Consider the following 21,061-nt stretch of genomic DNA (forward strand, 5'->3'; position numbering starts at 1 on the left):
AGACACAGAGTGAGGCGTTTCTTACCCGCATCTGACCTTGACAGCTTCCATTCTGCCTGAACACAGCAGATCCATAAGCGAAGGCCAGACTGAAGTCCTGAGGAAACTGGCTGAGAATCTTCCTGAAGAAAACACTGTTTTTCTGGAGAGCTGGAAGAGTCATAGCGGAGAATACACACACACACACACACTCACCGATCAGCGCGTTTACATCGCGTTCAGAGCGACATCACCTCACTGTTCCCCGCTAGGAGGCTAGGCGGGATGCTAATGACGAATATGGTTAATAGTGATATTGATAACTAATTGATTTTTGTCTTCTGAATCATTTAAAGATGTTATCTGCGGTCTGGTGCAGCAAAATTAACCAGATTTATTGTGTTCAACAGAATAAAGAAACTCATACGGCAACTTAAGTGAGTAAATGATGACAAAAATGTTCATTTTTGGGTAAACTGTCCCTTTAAAGTGACGAGGCACACGGATGACCCAAAACCATCCCGATAAACACTGAAATGCTTTCAAATATAAAGAATTATCGGTATCGGCCATAATTTTCATATCATTGCATCCCTGCTCTTGATATAAGCATACGAATCTTAATCAGATTCAGTGTATTTGAACAGTTCTGATCCCGTGTCTGTAAACGAGTCTGTGCTAAACACACACACACACACACACACACACACCAATCGCTCACGAAACGCTTTATTACACTCGCTCCAGAGTCACTCAACAATACAGTTCAGAAAATGAATATATAATAACCCATATCAGATTCAAGAGTAAACCAGACAAGTGAACTTCAGTACTATGATATCAGCTGAATTCAAAATGAAGTAAATATATCCTAAAAATACAGATAAGTCCATTCACTAGTGACAAAATGAATGGATGCTTTTATTTTTTTTTAAACCACAGTAATATTGCATGATGCCCAAATGTAATAAATTATGTATGTTATCTGAACTAAGTGCAACAATTACTACTAATTTATTCATTTTTTGACACAACATTATTATACTTCATACACTATTTGAGTGCATTTGAAAATGTGAGTTTTAGTTCCCATTTTTTTTATACATTCATCTTTGGGCCTTGCGTTAAAAAACTCCTCCCAGGAGAATATAGCAGCCTACAGATACGATACAGGTGCTGTATATATTTCATACTCGTACAGATGTAGTATATGCTGTCGCACAGAAACGCACCGCCGGTAGAATGTCGTCTTCGGAAACGCTCTCGATACGTGTTAATGTCATGTGATCAATGTGAGGCCGAGGAGCCGCTCTCGTCTCCGGCTCCGGAGAGCTGCATGAAGAGTTCGCCCAGTTCATTGACCTCGTCCTCGTACTGGGGAAGCCCACGATGCTCTCGCTCCTCGATGAAGTCCCACAGACGCACTGAGTTCAGAAACTGAGAGAGAGAGAGAAATATTTCACATTTTAACCCTCTGACAAATCTAACATTGAATTTTTTACTTCATTAGAATGGTACGAAACTTGGTAAAGGTTTTGGCACTTGTTATGTGAACACACACACACACACACACACACACACACACACACACACACACACACACACACACACACACACACACACACACACAATAAATCATGGACATGAACAGGTTCTTTTTGAGATATCAAACTTACATTTTGAATACATCTTGTTTAGATTTATGGCTTTGAATTTATCGCAGTTTTAGAGTAAAACATGTTTTTGAAAATATACATTTCATATAAAATAGTATTTTGCACATTTTTCATAATAAACGTAAAATTCTGTAACCTTTTTTTTAAGTTCACTTTTTAAAACTCTTCACTTCAGCAATAATCTGCCACGTGTCTCTAAAGCATTCAAGATTTACGACAGTTTAAAGGTGCAGTGTGTAATATTTAGGAGGATCTGTTTGCAGAAATGCAATATAATAAACATAACTATGTTTTCAGTGGTGTATAAAGACCTTACATAATGAACCGTAATGTTTTTTTTAGCTTAGAATGAGCCATTTCTCTCTACACACGCCACGGGTCCGCTTACATCGAAATGTTTCTACGGTGGCCCTGAGCGGACAAAAAACATTGTTCTTCGTGCAAAGATGCGAATAAAACACTGACACAATGATGAACAAGTAACAATAATATTCACAATAACTTATCGTTTTACTGAATAATTAAGTAAACATAATTTCTTAATTTATCTTTGTAAAGAAACCTCATTGCTTAACTGGCTAATCTCTGCTGTCTCAGACGACGACATCACTTCCTATCGGCCACCGTAACTTTTGATGGTTGCAATTCGCAAACTCACCACTAGATGCTGCTAAAAATCACACACTGCACCTTTAAGTTGGAAATTGGAAATTAAATTTTCAGGTCTATGGTCAAAAAGGGAATACATGGATTATAAATACAGCGTAAATATAATTTAGTACCATAAAATCCCCTAAAATGACAAAATATTAAATAAAAAACATTATCGGACTAAAATATAGTACATTAATTTAATTGAAATAAAAAATTATAGAAGAATAATTTCTGTCATTTTTGACCGACACACGAAGAAGAGCACAAGAGGACCTTTTACAATCGTTATGTTGTTTCAGGCTCTACTAGAACAGGTTTTCCTGCTTGAATGTTGATTATTCTCCTCATATTCTCCATTGTTGCGGCTCCTCTCTTCCCAGTCTGTCAGTAACGCTCTGTTTACTTCCTGTCTCTATGAAGCCCCTCCTTCTGAAAAGGACACTGTGCTCTGATTGGTCGGCTGGAGCAGTGTGTTGTGATTGGTCGAGCGCTTCGAGTGTGTTTGGGAAATGTCCCGCCCCTTACCATTACCACCAGTTTAACACACTACTAACTAACTCAACCAGGCCCCGCCCCTTTATTCTGCGCATGAATTACTTAAATGAGGATTTGACTATATATAAGTGTGTGTGTGTGTGTGTGTGTGTGTGTGGTCTTTACCCGGACGTTCCCCTCGGCACTGAGCTGTTTGCGGGGTTTGTCGGGTTCTGCTCGCGTCCCGTCAGCGTATGCATGCATGTAGAAACACTTTCCACCAAACGGACACGTTCCTCTTCCCTGGTCAAAGTATTTACAGGGTTTCTTACTGCAACACACACACAGAGAAACAGAAACAGATTCAGGGAGACACTAATATAAAGAAAACACAGAGCGGCCTAATACACGTTTAAACCATAATATCAAAGAAATCTCTCAGCATTCTGCCAATACAGGAGAGTAAATGGACTTCTCTTAGTTGGAGTGCAGATCAAAGGAAGATCAAAGGCTTTACAGACGCCACTCAAACGTTTAACCTTTGACCTCAGATTCTGTTGATTTCTGTTCGGACTGCAGCTGCTCTTTAAAGTGAAGCCATGTTCGGTTTGATCACTGCCAATATTCTAGGAGGGTGTACTGCTTTAATAAATGAGAGCTCAGTCACAGTAACTATCCACCAGGGGTGTGTTTCCCAACTCACTGCTTAACTGCATCGTTGAAGAAATCATCTAGCTAGTCACGATCTAGTCCATCATCTGAACCAGCTCTGGGAACAACGGCCTGGATTTCCAGAGGGGGGCCACTAGGAGGACTGGGCATCCGCTCTCCCTGACCCGTTTGATGACCTGGGGAATCATGGAAACGGGGGGAAAAGGGGGCAACTGGGCCAGGGATGAGCCAACACTGCGCAGAGAGTGTTGTTTCTCGGGGTGAAAAGGTCGACTTTGGCCTTGCCGAAAACACTCCATATCAGACGGACCATCTGAGGGTTTAGAGACCACTTGCCTAGGGGAGTGTTGTCTCGAGAAAGCATATCCGCACTCAGATTCTGAATGCCAGGGATATGTGCTGCTCTCAGAGAGCTCAGGTTGCCTTGTGCCCAGAGAAGGAGGTCTCTCGCCATGATGAACAGGTTGCCCGACCTGATGCCACCTTGCCGATTTATTTATGACACCACCGACATGTTGTCCGTGCGGACTAAGACATGGTGTCCCTTGAGGCTTGACAGAAATGCTTTCAGGGCCAAACAAACTGCTTTCATTTCCAGGCAGTTGATATGTAAGCTCTTCTCCATGCTCGACCAGAGGCCGGAGACAGGCTTGCCCTCCAGCACCTAGGTTGGAGGCGTCTGTGAAAACCACTTTCCTCCTGGAGGTCTTCCTGGTCAAACCCTCGTGGTACCAGTCCTGAGCCCGCCACGGAATCAGGGCGCGTAAACAACCGTGATTCAGGCTCCCCGACTGCCATGCAAGGGCTGGCACGCGGTGCTTGAGCCAGTGCTGGAGCGGACGCATACGCAGTAATCCTATACAGAGTACTGGCGATGCGGCTGCCATGAGACGAGAAGCTTCTGAAACTTTCTGAGGGGTGTGCGTGCGCCTGCTTTGAAGGAGGCTGTCAGCTGTTGAACAGAGAGTGCCCTCGCGCTCTCATAGCTTTCTCACCCAGAAAGATTACACTCTGGCTGGGGTTCAGTTTGCTCTTGGATAAACTGATCTTGAGCCCCAGGCATTCCAAATGGCTGAGGATTGAAGCTCTGTGTGTCAAAAGTTCGGTCTTCGACTGCGCCAGAACAAGCCAGTCGTCGAAATAATTCAACACGCGCACTCTCTGATGCCTCAGGGGAGAAAGGGCCGTCTTAGTCCATGCACTTCGTAACTGTACGGGCTGCTAGGGACAGACCGAACGGCAGAACTGTGAATTGATGCCTGCCCCTCGAAAGCGAATCTCAAGAATGGCCTGTGATGGGGGGTTATCTGGATGTGAAAGTACACGTCTTTCAGATCCACAGTAAAGAACCAATCCCGGGCGAACTTGCGCGAGGATGTGTCTGACAGTTAGCATTCTGAATGGCCGTCTCATGAGGGCTCTGTTCAGATGGCTTAGGTCTAATATGGGTCTGATGCCGCCGTCTTTTTTCGGTACTAGAAAATAGCGACTGTAAAACCCAGAATTTTTTAGCGCAGGAGGGATTAATTCTATCGCCCCTTTTGCTAACAGATTTTGTATTTCGGAGTAAAGCACGTGACACACGCTGCTTCTCACCGAAGTCTCGACTACCGCCTGAAACTTTGGGTGTCTGCAAGCGAATTGAAGCGAGTAGCCTCGTTTTATTGTGTTTATAACCCAACTCGACACACCGGGGATGGCTCGCCAGGCCAGGGCAGGGCGGCTAGGGTTTGACACATATTCGGGGATGAGCCGCCTAACACAGGGGGACCTAATACCCTTATATTGTGATTTATGCACATACTTAGTGTTGGACTGACTGGAGAGGCTTTCGCCTCGGGCAAAGTCAGATTGACAACTGGGAAGGGCCCAGTTTCTACAATATAAAATTCCCCAGCCACCTGAGCTGAACAGGGAGCTGCGGGACTTATCGTGGGTTTCTTCGAGGGTGGTCCGGCTAGCGCGAGACTCGAGCCCTCTCTCTTTACCTTCTAGGAGGTCTTCCGAGGCCTAGGGTCCAACACAATGTTGGGTCGGGGACCCTGGTGCCAGGGCAACGGGTAGCGCTTAGCAGGCCGCGAAGGGGCTGAGAGACCTGCTTCGCTGGCTCCGTGGCGCTGTGGTTTTGGGCCTACTCGACGCGGAGCTAGAGAGCTTGGGCAGGAAGTGTCGCATGGCTTGGGACGACTGCGCTTCAGTGTATCTCTCCGAAAATCCCTTCACCGCCGGGCCGAAGAGACCGAAGCCGGAGACGGGAGCGTTGAGGAACACAGTTTTGTCCGCATCCTTAATCTCAGTGAGATTAAGCCAGAGGTGGCGCTCGAGCACGACTAGGCTAGCCATGCTCCTCCCGATAGCCTGCGCTGTAGCCTTGGTAGCACGCAAGGCTAGGTCCATGGCGCTCCGCAGATCCCGAAAGGCCTCAGGGTCCAGCCAGCCTCGTCCATCGAGTGGCGACCTGGCCTGGTAGACCTGCAACACAGCCATCGTGTGCAGGGCCGATGCAGCTTGGCCGGAGGTGGAGAAAGCGCGTCCGGTGAGAGCTGAGGTGTCGCCATCTTTGGAGAGAGCTAGCCGCGTCCGCAGCACGGAGACAGGCATGCTCTTGCAGACAGAGCAGCCACCAGCAGAAAGTGCAGCCTCAGCATGGGCGGTACCCAGGCATTTGACGCACTTCGTGTGCCCGTCGGCCTCGTGCAGATGGGATCCGCATGTGGCGCAAGTAGAGCGAGGCATTTGAAACAACGCTCGCATTATATCCCTGCTAAATTTAGCTAACCTTCATAAACATATAAAGATCTTTAAATGAATTTCATGACTTTTTAAGAAATTAGAATTGATCAAATTCGCTCCATTCGTTCATCACATTACTGACTGTTTGTTCACACAGATAATCATGCACATGCAATTCTGCTGCTGTTTTTATAAGAATGCAGTTTTGTGTACCACTGCAAACACTGAATCCTGTAGAGTCCTATAGGTATATCATAGCTATACCTGTATACCTGTAATTCTGTTACCAGGCCACAAAGCAAACCCGTTTCAGTCATACCTGACTCCAGATTTGAACTCCTCGATGAGACGGTTCTTCTCATCCTGGTCTTCCACCCAGTACATACTGGGAATGACGAACTCCGACACCACACGGCACTCAGGACAAGACCTGCACACATTAACACTTCATTACTCCACAACACTCGGTAGTATCGAAGAACTTCAAGGGAGTTTTAAGTAATTAATGAAAAGTAAAGTTACATACCCCCCCATATATATATATATATATATATATATATATATATATATATATATATATATATATATATATATATCTCTTTATATATTATATAAAAACATTTTTGCTGATCCGAAAAATGATCCGATCTGTGGCTCAAAAACCGTAAATGATCCGAGCCATTCCACCACTAGTTATGATTAATTAAAAGTTCATCCCAGTGGACTGACTCACTTTCGGATCTGGTTCTGGAACTGCTCGGCGCAGCGCCACTGGCGTATGCAGCTCAGACAGTACGTGTGAACGCAGCTCGACAGGATCCCGAAGCGCCGCTCCGACGGAGACGTCTTCTCGTACACCACATCCAGACAGATCTTACACTGCTTATCCTGACTCTGCTGAGCCGCAAACGCCCGCTCCATGTCCATCTCGAAGGCCGCCATGCACATCTGAGACCAGACAGAATCAACATCAGCATCAACATCAGCATCATCATCAGAATCATCATGTCCCCCTGTAGTCAATCATTTTAGCCCTTAAAACTCAAACCAAAATGATTTTTTCTTGAAAAAAAAATGTATGTCTTAAAATATCTCGAATGTAACTCGACACCCTTGCCTCATGTAGTATGCGTGGTTCTATGAATATCTCAGCTCAGAGATCCACTGGTTGACGATCACACGTTGATCTGATTGGTTACAAGGTAGTTTGTGACGTCAGAAACACCAGCGATTTCAAAGCGTGTGTTTGAGGCTGTCTTTGGTTCACTGCAGTTTTAAGGAGGAAATACTCAGCAATGCTGTCGACTAGGCATGTGCCGGTATCAAATTTTCATGCTGCGATTAATTGATTGAGCTTTTATCACGGTATACGGTATTATCACGATATTTTAATTGCTCAAGAGAAACGGATGGATTGTGGGGGGGATGTAGACAAAAAACAACTTGCATCACAATTGTCAAAACATTTGGTAACTAAACAGAATTTTACACAGTTTTCACGATTTCAATTCAATTCTTGGGATTTGATTTCAATCTTGATTCAATATTGACTCTTTGGATATATATTAGGTAGGCTACAGTAGACAGCCTACATGTTAATTTTTCTCAAGAAAAAATATATCTCACATAATGCTGTAAACATACATAGAGCCCTGTCAGCTGGTATTATTAAAGGTTAAAAATAAATTAAAGGTGCATTGCGCAAGTCTCTGAGTTTTTGCAGAACTATGCCCCCTTCTGGCGACACACGAAACTGCAACCAGAGTTGTGCACGCGGTTACGTGGAGTTTGCGTTGGGGTTTGGGATGAACTAGAAGCCGGTCTCTTTGAATCCATCTTCTACTTTTGCCAAAGTCGCTTGAGTTGTCTTCGCTGATATGGAGAATGGCGGCGAATACACAAACCTGCCAGACATAGCCAGGTGAGCGTGAACGCGCATGACGTCACGCCCAGTCGATTCCGTCCCGAATCCCTCTTATTTATTTTACTGTACAGGATTATAGAGGCAATCGCAGTGATCATAGAAGGGCTCATTCAGCCCATCAGGCTATTGTTTAAGCATGTATGGGTTAGAAAAACGGGTATTTTTAACATGAAAAGTTGCTTAATGCACCTTTAAACTAAATATAATTTGGTTTTCATTATAATAACAATTATGACACGAGTAAAAATATAATACAAATGTAATATAGTGCACATATTTAGCTAAATACTCCTCTCTATATCTATAGCTATTTTTTCTAGTCAACTAACGTGTTGGTCATTAAATGGCTTTCCTGAGGTAAATGTAACGTTCTGTGACATAATTGTTCACCTGCAGTTTTATTGACCTCTTTCCATGGCTGAAAAACACTGAGTGATCGATATTATGTATGAGGCATAAATACCTTTCGGTAAGTTTCACTGTATCTTTAAAAAAAAAGTAACAGATGATCGGTTTGCTTGAACTGAGGCGCTACAGCGATCGGTCACGTCACATTTACAAGCGCCAAAACGGTATTTATTGTCTGAATTTCATAATAAAATGGACAGAACATGAGAGCTGAGAATTATTTTCATATCAAAAGTACCCTGCTCTGTCTAGTCTGTCGGGATCAGTGTCTTTGCTCCGCGATTTTTCTCTGCGTGAGAAAATGGATGTTATGTGTGGCGCGAGAGCGTGTGAAAAGTGTCGATTGCGTGAGTCTCACACTGAATGCGTAGAGTTGACAGCTCTGCTTTTAGAAGCGGGATAAATCGATAGCAGTGTTCCTCCTTCCGCCATGCTTCTTCTACATGTGGGGATTGTTTACATCAGAGCGCGCACGTGTTTCGCGCAGCATACGCAGTGTTTGTTTAAGCGGTTGATGGAAAATAAGCTAATGCGCGTTCTATAAATATAAATTCTGATCTATTATTTTTCACGGTATTTTGAAGTGCCCACGATAACAATATCGTGCATATTCATTACCGCGATTTATCGCATTACCGAATACCGGCACATGTCTACTGTCGACTTATGAATTTACACATGGTTTGTCTTAAAGCAGATTAAACACACCACATAGGCACATAAACAACATTAAAAGCTGGATTTACACCACAGGGGGACTAGAGCTGCACGATTTGGGGAAAATGTCATATTGCGTTAATTGAGGTCAATATTGCGATTACGATATAATAAACAAATGGTTTCATGAGTCAACTTGCCTGGTTCTCAAGGAAAATAAATGCGCACACAGATTAGTGATAATCAGCCTAAAGAAAAAAGCTATTTAGTCAAGAGCAGTGAGTGTTTTTCTCTGTTCCCTTTGTCCTTTGATTAACTTTAGCGACAGATTCTTTTTTTTTTTATTGCATTTTAACAAGAACAAAACATAATTTACATACAAGAGTACATATAACCATACATGTCAGGGGTAAAGAAAAATAATAATAAAAAAAAGCAAAAAAAAAAAATTAGAATAACTTTAGCGACAGATGTAATTAGTGGCTACTGTGTACTGTCCCTTTAAGAGCAGCCGCTGTCAGAGACGCGGATCTCACACACGCCTCATTCTTTCACGAGTCATCACAACTCTTCATGTTCATCATAAGACTACTCTTATGTTATGAAGACACTCGACAAAAAGACATTTTGGCATAATTGTGTGTGTTATTGTTCGTTCAAGCTCGAAAAAGAACTGTATTCTGGCGTGCTGTTTTGTGCGCACGCACGATATTAGCGCGAGTCTCTCTGTGTGTTACAGTCAGACATTCACAGGCAGCGCGTTCATTATGGCATACATGTGTGTTGTTCGTTCTACCGCTAAAGAGAACTTGATACTGGCGCGTGTCTATCTGTGTGTGTGTGTGTGTGTGTGTGTGTGGAGGACATTCACAGGCAGCTCGTTCTTTTATGTATTATCGCGCATGAATGGTTTAAAAGCATTTGCATTAATAAGTGCGTTAACAGCGCTAATTTGTTTATTTAATATAAAATCGCAACATTTTGCGTCATATAATCGCGTAGGCTTGATATCGCGATTGCGATACGATTAATCGTGCAGCACTAATGGGGACTTTAAATTTACTTTTGAAAATGAAGTTGAAATTTGATTATGAGAAAGGTTTCTACATTATTACTAAAACACCTATGTCATACAAACATTATATATTTTTTATACAACAGTTAATTCTGGCTCTCGACTCTGATTGGCTGAGAGCCTTATCTAGCCTGCGATATTCTACTAATATCACACAGAAACCGTCTCACAGTGTGTATCACTCTGCGTGTTTCTGCCGGATCTACACTGGCAGCATTTCTCACAGAAATCGTCAGTGGTGGAGGAGAATGGTGTTTAAACATGACGCATGATTAATTTTTGGTATATCAAACATGCAATAAATATTACATCTTTACTTCAACTGTTGCACTCAATCTGCTGCATTAAAAAACTGAACTGAACGAATGAAAACCAATAGAAGTCACCTTTTCATGCGCCGCTCTTTGCTCGGGGTCGTGCGGGTGTAGAACCTGGAGCCGGCAGATTTCACACACGTCGCCGTGGAGATACGGGCAGCGGTCGCCATAGTTACACTGGCCCGCCGCCAGGTACGGGCAGAGTTGCGGCTGAGGCCCGGCGTCCGGATACGGGCCGGATGAGGCAGAACTCTCAGAACTCTCCAGCCCAGAGCGAATGGCCTCCAGGTACGAGTGCGGTTTACCGTGAGCGCTGGCGTCTCTGTAGTCCCAGCAGTCCTCGGCACTCTCTACATACGGGCCCAGAGCTGAGAACACACACACACACACACACACACACACACACACACACACACACATTACAATATCTCCTCCACACAGACCCAGAGCTGACAACATACACAACATAACATTACAATCTCTCCGTGGTCTGTTGGGAAAAGACTCAACTCGTTCACATTTCAATTGATTTCAGAAAGTTCAAGAGAAGCAAAAGAAACTGTGTTGCTGCTCCTTCTTTCAATCGCTCTTAAAGGTGCAGTGTGTAAATATTAGCGTCATCTAGTGGTGAGGATGCGAATTGCACCCAACAGAAGTTACGGTGGCCGACAGGAATAGATGTCATCGTACAGCAGAGAGTAGCCAGTTGAGGCGCAAAATTGCTATTTCAATGTAAGGGGACCAGCGGTGTGTGTAGAGAGAAATGGCTCATTCTAAGGTAATAAAAATAAAACGGTTCATTATGTAATATCTTTATACACCACTGAAAACATCGTTATGTATATGATATTGCATTTCTGTCAACAGATCCTCCTAAATATTACACAATGCACCTTTAAAGGAAACGTCTCGGTTACGTATGGTAACCCCCGTCCCTGAAGAAGGGAACGGAGACGCAACGTCGGTGACCGACGAATAGGAATCTCGCTAGAGAGGCAAATCTACTTCGAGTGTAACTAAAACAAGCCAATGCACGTCGACATGCTATAATTGCATCAGCTGCAACACGCATATAATGAGCAGCATTTAGGTATCACATCGCATCGCATCTTAGTTTTTCGCTGAGGAGCCGAGCCGGTGACCTGGTTGCCCCAGCGGGGTGCAGCAGATGTGGCGATGTTATGTGGCGTCTCCCTTCCCTCCTTCAGGGAACGAGGGTTACCATACGTAACCGAGACGTTCCTCTTCAGTCCCTACGAATAGGAATCCCTACCAAAGGGCCACAACTGCTGACCCCATCCAGCGCCCTGTGCAAGCCTGGCAGGACGATAGGAGAGGGCTTACACAGAGAGAGCCCCTCACTGCGTCCTGAGACTGAGCGCGAGCTTGTGAAGCTCCGCCCCCTGTGCCGGCAGCAGCAGCTCATTTGCATTTAAAGGGCACACACTAAAACAGCGCGTTTTTCTGAGCATCAAAAAGTGACAATTTAAACATGCTGTAAAAAATGATCTGTGGGGTATTTAGAGCTGAAACTTCACATACACACTCTGGGGACATCAGAGACTTATTTTACATCTTGTGAAAAGGGGCATAATAGGTCCCCTTTAACGTATATTAAAAACACCACAGACATTTAAACAACATTAAAAGATGGATTTTCACCACAGGGGGATTTTAAAGAAAAAGCGGCACTCTTCATGTGATATATTAAATGATATAAATATAAAAGACATACAGAGGTATTTTTGCCCCTTATCTTGAATCTTGAGGGCGTTATAAAAGCGCACTAGTCTAACCTACTAGACGACTACATCATCTAGTGTATGTGTGCGCGCTCTCTCTATCTGTGTTTCTGTAAAGTGATGGACACACTCGACTATGTCGGATCACACATCGTTAAAACAACAATATTACTGTAGACGATAGACATTGTACACCCCTAGTAGAGTACAATAATTGACTTTATTTCTTTCATTTCTAATGTAGCATGTAGTGTATCTGCGCGAGAGTCATGAGTGCAGACTAGGGGTGTAACAATATATCGTGTCACAATACAAAAATGCATCAGTATTGTGTATAGTTCACCCAAAATAAAAATAACTGTGTCAGGAAAAATTTAAGTTTACAGAGTTTTAGTGTCGGAACTACATTAAACTACTATATAATGTTGAATATAATGTATAATAATGCAGTGGGGGAATATGTGTGAGTCCTGATAATGCCAGATGTCTGATGTGTCCAGTAAAAGTGTCCTACATTATTATAAATATATCTAGTCAGTGACAGTGAAAGCATATTCATCTACAATAATTCAGTGTTTTCATCTTCAGAATCATGAATATTGTTATTCTGGCGTCTCTATTGTCCTGTGCTTTGGGTTTCAGCACCAAGTCAAAGTCTATTCATTTACACACACAATGAAATACCAAATTTAGCATTTTCATCAACAGTTAATTTTTTGTTAACCTTTTATCTTGGAGTATCGCAATAATATCGTATCGTGAGTTCAGTGTCGTGACATGAGGGGATGGTACCTTTGTCTCTCAGCACCAGTGGTTTTTTGCCAGGTTTGCCGGTGTTTGCTGGTGGAGCGGGTCCCGGCGCCGACCCGGATCTGTTGGGGTTCTCGACCGCTGCGCCACGGCCACACGGTTTCACATGATCATATCTATCACACAACACACATAACACACATCTAATACATATATGAGACGTACATGGAGATTCTTCAGTTAGGGGACCTCTTCATTCTGTTATTAAAGTCAGAAATCATCTGTGATTTTATATACATGTTTGTGATTGATTGTGACTAAACCTTTTGAAGAACCTGGTAAGAAAGAATAATCAAATACATAAAATTGCTGTATCTGGAATTTTTATTTCTAGAAAATATTCACATCTTTAAAATTGCACCGTAATGTCACTCTTTAGATAGTCGTCTTGTGGCGCTGGCTGGGCAGAACTGTGGATCGCATCGCACAAGTCGTGTGTACATGACCATTCAGCACATAGTTATAGACATCTAAAGATTTATACGCCCTCAGTTTCTCTTTACGCTAGGTTTCTCTATCAGGTGTAGATGTCAACAATCCTGTCAGATCATCCATTGAGTGAGTGTGTACGGGTCGGGCCAATCTGGTTCCGTCCATTAAAGTTAACTTTTGCAAATAACAATCGCAGTCCTGGACAGTGAGTGACCTTACATATTAAGATGAAATCGGATTTTTGTTAAAAAGAAGCTAGCGGCCAGGGGAATCCTCCACCTAAGCTCCGCCCACAAAGAGACGTCACAATGTTTACTAACTGAAAAGGGTTCTGTATATCCGAGTGAAACGCTTCACAAACAAGAACAAATGTAGGACGGGGCTTGAATGTGTCTGTGGTGAATTGATTAGATGGTTGTGGTTTGCTATTGGTGGATCTCATGTGAGTGACAGGTTGCCCCGCCCTCGCGCCAGTACACACGTCATCAAAGACAAATTGAAGAATCTCTCATAACATATGCCTAGTTACTCAACAAAATGCGTGCAAAAAGGATTAAAACATGCTATGTGGGTCACCTGCATCGGTCTCCATAGGCACAGACTCCTCTCTGGTAGTATTTACAGATGGTTGAAGGTTTGCTCGTGGTCAGATCGTGAGAGAACAAACACCTGCTGCCCTCACGACACACACCGTGCAGGAAATACCTGTACACACACACACAACATCATCAACACACCTGAATCAGAGCATGAGATGCTAAATAGATGTGTAAGTGTCAGAGATCCGATGCGTCAGTCCAGCTAACGTTACACCATTTTCTCTCATGTCAAAGTCATGATGATATTATCAATGACCTTATTTACTGCAGTCAGCGATGCTTTGATGGCTGTGTAATGACGGTTAAGTTATGCGTTTCTCTTTACCTGCAGGTCACTTGTTTCGTTGACATCTTTTATCCGGTACGAATGTAATATTTTACTGTGAAATGTTACTGTCTGCACGGTTTTGTGCAACCTGAAAATATCACCGGCTCAGCGCCGCGACTGATCATTGCTTCCGCCTAGTGCGATTCACTTCCACGAGTCGGTTCTTTCGAACGAATCGTTTCATAGCCATATCTCAGTTTATGGTTAAAAGAGCAGTTCTTTATTGGTTTATAAAATGGGAACGTTAGGGAAACGTTCAGTGTTTGCTGGGAGTTCACAAACGATTATTTTACATCATGTAAGTACGCATGGAATCGTTTGAACTGACTCTTTTGAACGATTCGTTCACGAATCGCATATATCGCTTTTTCCACTGAACATAACAAACCAGCTTTCACTACAGATACTGATTAAGGAAGGTGTGGGAAATAATGAACCGGATAAACTGACTTGGAAAGAGAATAAGTTTTATTATTTAATTTTATAGATGGATTTACTGGAGGAATCTGTTTTTTTGCGCCCCCTGCTGGACTAGTTTCGAACACAATGACGTCATCTGTGGAACGTGAGAAAACGAAATCGATCTGAGATCAGGCTCAGAGGACGACAGGTAACGCGAACACCTGAACTCTAATGGAGAAAACTGTGATCAAATACAGACACTGCGGAAGAGATGTGTACAGTTTCTCCTCATATTCTCAGTGTCAGTGTCCGATCTGTCATCAGACTCCAACTTTCGGACTGTTAAACGCGCCGGTCGCGCTCTCCTGCCCGTTTACTAATGGACACAAAGTCTCATGTGCGTTTCTCATAGGATCTATTCACGGACCATCACATCTTGGGTGAGTTTATACGACTATTATTCATGTAATATTCGGTTCCTGTGAAATACTGTTCCAGTGGGCGGAGTATATATGAATATTCATGAATTCCACAATTGTGGGCGTGATCTTGAGATAGTGCACGCTCCTCAAATCGCAACTTGTTTAGTGGATTATTTCGAAAAGGTAATGAAGTTTCAATGCTAAGCATTAACTGTTGATAAACTTGAGCCTTACAGATGGGGCTGGGAAACACTGGCTACATATAAAACAATCAAACACAAAGAGATATATATATTAAATAATATCCTGGCACTTCCAAGCTTTATAATGGGAGTGAATGGTGCCTGAGATTTTGAAGCCCAAAGAAAGTGCTTTCATCATCATAACAGTAATCCGTACGGATCCAGGGGTTAATAAAGGCCTTCTGAGGCCAATAAAAATGTCCATATTTATAACTTTATAAACTGTAATCACTGGCTTCCAATAACGACTGTACGTGAGTCTAGTTCCGGCGAAAGAGTGACCTCTGACTCGACTCATGATGTATTGACCAACGACTGTAAAAAAAAAATTCGTAGTGTGGGTGACATGACTCGTAGTGTTTCTGAAGAGCGTTTTTGAAGCCCAAAGTGGGCGGAGCCGGCCGTCGCCATCTTGGCCGCGTCACTCCCGGATAAACGAAAATGTGCAGCGAGGCGGATTAGCTGAGGTGACGTGACGCTAACAGCAGGGTCACTCGTCATGCGTCGGGTCAGGGGTCACTTGTCATGCGTCGGGTCAGGGGTCACTCATCATGCGTCGGGTCAGGGGTCACTCGTCATGCGTCGGGTCAGGGGTCACTCGTCATGTGTTGGGTCAGGGGTCACTCGTCATGCGTCGGGTCAGGGGTCACTCGTCATGTGTTGGGTCAGAGGTCACTCGTCATGCGTCGGGTCAGAGGTCTCTCGTCATGCGTCGGGTCAGGGGTCACTCATCATGCGTCGGGTCAGGGGTCACTCATCATGCGTCGGGTCAGGGGTCACTCGTCATGTGTTGGGTCAGAGGTCACTCGTCATGCGTCGGGTCAGGGGTCACTCATCATGCGTCGGGTCAGGGGTCACTCGTCATGTGTTGGGTCAGAGGTCACTCGTCATGCGTCGGGTCAGGTCTCTCGTCATGCGTCGGGTCAGGTCACTCGCCATGCGTGGGGTCAGGGGTCATGCGTCATGCTTCGGGTCAGAGGTCACTCATCATGCGTCGGGTCAGGGGTCTCTCGTCATGCGTCGGGTCAGGTCACTCGCCATGCGTCGGGTCAGGGGTCACTCATCATGCGTCGGGTCAGGGGTCACTCGTCATGTGTTGGGTCAGAGGTCACTCGTCATGCGTCGGGTCAGAGGTCTCTCGTCATGCGTCGGGTCAGGTCACTCGCCATGCGTGGGGTCAGGGGTCATGCGTCATGCTTCGGGTCAGAGGTCACTCGTCATGCGTCGGGTCAGAGGTCACTCTTCCGCCAGAACTCGACTCGCGTCATATAGACCTAGACTAAATTATGGGGTAATTTTCATTTTTGGGTGAACTGTCTCTTTAAGACTGGAGTGGAAACTCAGCTTTGATCACAGGAATAAACTCGCATAGAAGACAGCTGTTTTGCATTGTAAAAATATTTCACAATTTTTACCACATTTTTGATCAGATAAATGCAGCCTCGCTGAGCAGAAGAGAGTGTTTAGAGAGTGTTGAACGGTCAGCTATAGTGACTCTTTTTCTGTCTCCAGGGAATGGAGTGACTCTGAGATACACGTGGGTCTTTCTAACTCAGAAGGTACGGTATCTCCCACCTGTGAATATTACACTGTTCGTTAGTTAGAGTGTGTTCGTCAGCTGTGTCTGTCGCAGGTCTGGTCTATAACTACACCCTGTCCGGGGTCCGCAGAGATGCTGGCGGCTGGGAGCGCTGTGTGTGTGTGTGTGTGTGTGTCCGGCTCGCGAGATCATGGGACGCTGAGCTGGAGAAGTTCTCTGCGCTTCCAGAATGGACATCAGAGCGGTACGGCATTACACCTCCTGTAGCGACACACATCACCACACTGAACTCATGATACCATATTACAGACACATGATAACAGGTTTACACAAACATTTAGATGATGAAAATGCTAAATTTGGTGTTACATTGTGTGTGTAAATGAATAGTCTTGGACTTGGTGCTGAAACCCAAAGCACAGGACAATAGAGACGCCAGAATAACAATATTCATGATTCTGAAGCTGAAAACACAGAATTATTGTAGATGAATATGCTTTCACTGTTACTGACTAGATATATTTATAATAATGTAGGACACTTTTACTGGGAACATCAGACATCTGGCATTATCACATTCCCCCACTGCATTATTATACATTATATATAGTAGTTTAATGTAGTTCTGACACTAAAACTCTGTAAAACCTTCATTTTGTTTCTCACACAGTAATTTTTATTTTGGGTGAACTATACACAACACATATTGATGCATTTTTGTATTGCGATATATTGTGACAGCCCTACCGACATGTCACCAGATCTGTCCCGAGCCTGAGGTGTGTGTTCCTGCAGGTTTGAGGAGGAGCGTGTGTTCGGCTCCTGCTGTTACGGGTTCGCTCTGAGCTTCATAAACCACATGCTCCGGCTGACCGGGCTCGAGCCTCTGACCAGAGATCAGTTCACCCAGCGCCACGTCTTACCCCGGATGAAGACGGTCTCTCGATACATCAACATCTATCATGCAATATCACAACATGGATTTTACACAGCGACTGCACCGGATGACATGTGATGCACACTTCTTCATAAAACGCTATAATTTAATATAGTGTATACAGTATAGGCCTATTACTGCTCCTCATGAGTGCAGCGCTGTGTTAAACCACACGGTGCTCTAGAACTCTAGGGGTTCTAGACTCAGTGTTGAAGAACACTTGATGCCTATTAGCTTCTGCACACCGCTGGAGATACAGCTTCCAAGAGAAGGACTTTGCATATAAGGACCATTTCGCTTCCCAGCAGAGCCTTTCAGTTCTTCAGATCTAGAACCCCTCGTGCGAGCGAGAGAGTCCCTGATGTTAAAGGTTCTTCATGGAATAAAGAAGCTTTAGTTTAAGAGTGAAGGAGAAATGTCTTCAATTATTGCATAATACTTTCATGTTTAAATGAACACTGTTTTTTTTTTTTTAAATAACAAGATTTAAATAATGACTCAATACATAATGTGTGTGTCTGTGTGTGTGTGACTGAGTGAGTAAGTGTGTGTGTGAACAGAGGAGAGTCTGCTGGAGAAAAGAAATCGAGACAGAGCTCGTGATAAAACAAGAATCAACATCAGCGTGTCTTCAGGAGATGGAGAACTGAGGGACTGTAAGTGCTGTAACAGTGAGGTGGAGATGATGGTGTTTTATTGCTCTACAGGAGAGTAAGGAGTTTTATTGAGCAGATAAACTCATATCTCTCTCTCTTTAACCCTTTAGAACCTGAAGCTAAAATAGGTGTTTTTCACATATTTAGATTTTTTGACTGTAAAATTCTAAAACGATGTGCTATCTTCATGTGTAAGGTGTCATCTTTTTCAGAAAAAGATTAGCTTTCAACAAATTACAGTTATTGACCATTTTTGTGTGTGGTGAGTTTGTAAATAGAAAAAAAAAAAAGAATAAATTTACTGATTTTTATTTAGAAAAAAAACTGAAAAAATCATGAACGAAAGAAACTAACACTTTAAAGTTGAAAAATGAACTATAATATGTAGTATATACAAGTCTTTTTTGTGACATTGGGTTTCAGCGTTTTCATTTAGGACACTTTTTTTCATACACGCACACAAATGCACGCACACATACACAGAGTTCGCTGTAAAGCTTTATCTATTGTGAAGATCATTTCATTATAGTTGTTGTGCTGGAGTTTATTAATGAGTAAAACTACAGTAAGTCTTCAGCTCAGCTTGAGATCTTTCATCTAAACTGGTTATATCTCTAGCAGTGAATGTTTTATTAGCAGAAGAAGAATCATATTCATCCGCACAGAGCCGAAGCACAACCACAACAATGTTCTTCCACAAAATACATGCAGTTTTGTTTTTAACCACTAGAGGGACAAACGTTCCATCAACTTCAATTAGTTATTTTTTTTTCTAGTGATAAAGTATGTTTTTGAGCAGTTTAATTCAGAAAATGTAATTAAAATTAAAAGTGAATTAAGACTAAAATTATTTCAGGAGAATCCACCTTACTCCTAATATAAGGTGATTAAATCTGCACACAGTTTATACAGTATAAAGATGTTGAGTGTCGCATCACAAGGCTTGAAAGTTCAAGTCAATATCCATTAGACAGACATTTCTTCTGAGATGCTAAAATTATATATTTAACTGACTAAAACAGCACTTTGATTTAGTTCACAAAGTTCTACTGGTCAGATTCTGTTACTTTTATAAATGAAAAATATTTAAAAGTTCAATTTACTGTGTAATGGCATTAGTGTTATAGTTGTACCGTTTAACATTTCAATTATAAGCAGTTGTTTTGGTGTTATTGAGATACAATTGTATTATAGTTTCATTAATATTCTCCATTTTCATTTTAGTTCAAGTTTTAACACTTTGAGTAAATATAGTGTATTCAAAAAGCACCAATAAAACCAGATCACGTCTCATGTATATTTCGGTTGTTTTTGTCTATATACATGTATACCAGTTGCAATCGAAATGATTCAACCTCCAATGCAAATCAGGTTTAATGGAAACGTTTACAGGTTTTCAGCTGTTTGCAATGAACAAATCAAACACAAGTGATTGAAATATCTTTACACAACAAATGTTTCAAGTGGTTTCCGCAAATTCAACTGAAAATGCAACTTTTCAAAATTATTCACCCCCTTCATGGCAAGCATCGTTTCTGAGGAGTAACGAGGGGTTGAGGAGTTCTCCTCATGAGCAACGGCTTCCAGTTCAGGGATATTCCTGGGAACCGCCTTCAAAAACTGTAGACAGAGTACGCTTCATTCCTCCTCCTCCAGACACACCGCCACGGCCGGAGTGGGGACACTTTTCAGCCCGGGAGTTTCAGGCCCAAGACCGGCCCACTTTTTCCATGGTGGAATTCCAAATTAGCACTTTTTCCAAATTGAATAAATGAAGCAACAGTTCAGCTCTTACTATTGTGTAGTTTGTATTAATACCATGGTTCAACAAATAATGCAAAGGTTAAATAATAATTCACTTAGACTTTATAAGAATCAATTGCGACTTTATTTCACACAATTCTGACTTTATACTGTATCTCGCAATTCTGACTTTATTTCACACAATTCTGACTTTATTTCATGCAATTCTGACTTTATATCTCGCAATTGAGACATTTTCTCACGCAATTCTGACTTTATAAGAATCAATTGCGACTTTATTTCACACAATTCTGACTTTATACTGTATCTCGCAATTCTGACTTTATTTCACGCAATTGCGACTTTATTTCATGCAATTCTGACTTTATATCTCGCAATTCTGACTTTATAACACGCAATTGAGACTTTCTCACGCAATTCTGACTTTATAAGAATCAATTGCGACTTTATTTCACACAATTCTGACTTTATACTGTATCTCGCAATTCTGACTTTATAACACGCAATTGAGACTTTTTTTCACGCAATTCTGACTTTATATCTCGCAATTGTGAGATAAAAAGTCGCAATTATCTTTTAAAATGTTTTATTCTGTGGCAGAAACAAGCTTCCATACCT

The 21,061-nt window shown here is 42.7% G+C and overlaps 2 protein-coding genes across 2 annotated transcripts; one reads left to right on the plus strand and one right to left on the minus strand.

Annotated features, from left to right (window-relative positions):
- Positions 1–351: 351 nt before the first annotated feature.
- mkrn2 (makorin, ring finger protein, 2) lies at positions 352–14,645 on the minus strand. The gene is made up of 8 exons (XM_081357068.1): positions 14,478–14,645; positions 14,130–14,258; positions 13,104–13,237; positions 10,639–10,937; positions 6,922–7,136; positions 6,508–6,618; positions 2,970–3,114; positions 352–1,416 (listed from the first exon to the last, which is right to left on the minus strand). The coding sequence occupies exons 1-8, from the start codon at positions 14,501–14,503 to the stop codon at positions 1,267–1,269; spliced, it is 1,209 nt and encodes a 402-aa protein (XP_081213194.1). The 5' UTR covers positions 14,504–14,645; the 3' UTR covers positions 352–1,266.
- Positions 14,093–19,086, plus strand: mkrn2os.1 (MKRN2 opposite strand, tandem duplicate 1). The gene is made up of 5 exons (XM_081357069.1): positions 14,093–14,322; positions 14,968–15,322; positions 17,059–17,105; positions 17,180–17,330; positions 17,882–19,086. Exons 2-5 carry the CDS (start codon positions 15,114–15,116, stop codon positions 18,099–18,101), a joined length of 627 nt encoding a protein of 208 aa, XP_081213195.1. The 5' UTR covers positions 14,093–14,322; positions 14,968–15,113; the 3' UTR covers positions 18,102–19,086.
- Positions 19,087–21,061: the final 1,975 nt, after the last annotated feature.

This window comes from Scardinius erythrophthalmus (genome assembly GCF_964197995.2).
Source record: "Scardinius erythrophthalmus genome assembly, chromosome: 25".
NCBI lineage: Eukaryota > Metazoa > Chordata > Actinopteri > Cypriniformes > Leuciscidae > Scardinius > Scardinius erythrophthalmus.

Bases quoted from the DNA above. Each gene is read 5' to 3' on its own strand.
- mkrn2 (XM_081357068.1), bottom strand. From the start codon at position 14,503: ATGTCAACGAAACAAGTGACCTGCAG. The intron at 13,238-14,129 runs GTGACCCACATA...GTTGTGTGATAG, and splicing joins GCCTATGGAGACCGATGCAG to ATATGATCATGTGAAACCGT. The intron at 6,619-6,921 runs GTGAGTCAGTCC...TAATGTGTGCAG, and splicing joins TTCCAGAACCAGATCCGAAA to GTCTTGTCCTGAGTGCCGTG.
- mkrn2os.1 (XM_081357069.1), top strand. From the start codon at position 15,114: ATGGAGAAAACTGTGATCAAATACAGACACTGCGGAAGAGATGTGTAC. The intron at 15,323-17,058 runs GTGAGTTTATAC...TTCTGTCTCCAG, and splicing joins CACGGACCATCACATCTTGG to GGAATGGAGTGACTCTGAGA. The intron at 17,331-17,881 runs GTACGGCATTAC...GTGTTCCTGCAG, and splicing joins CCAGAATGGACATCAGAGCG to GTTTGAGGAGGAGCGTGTGT.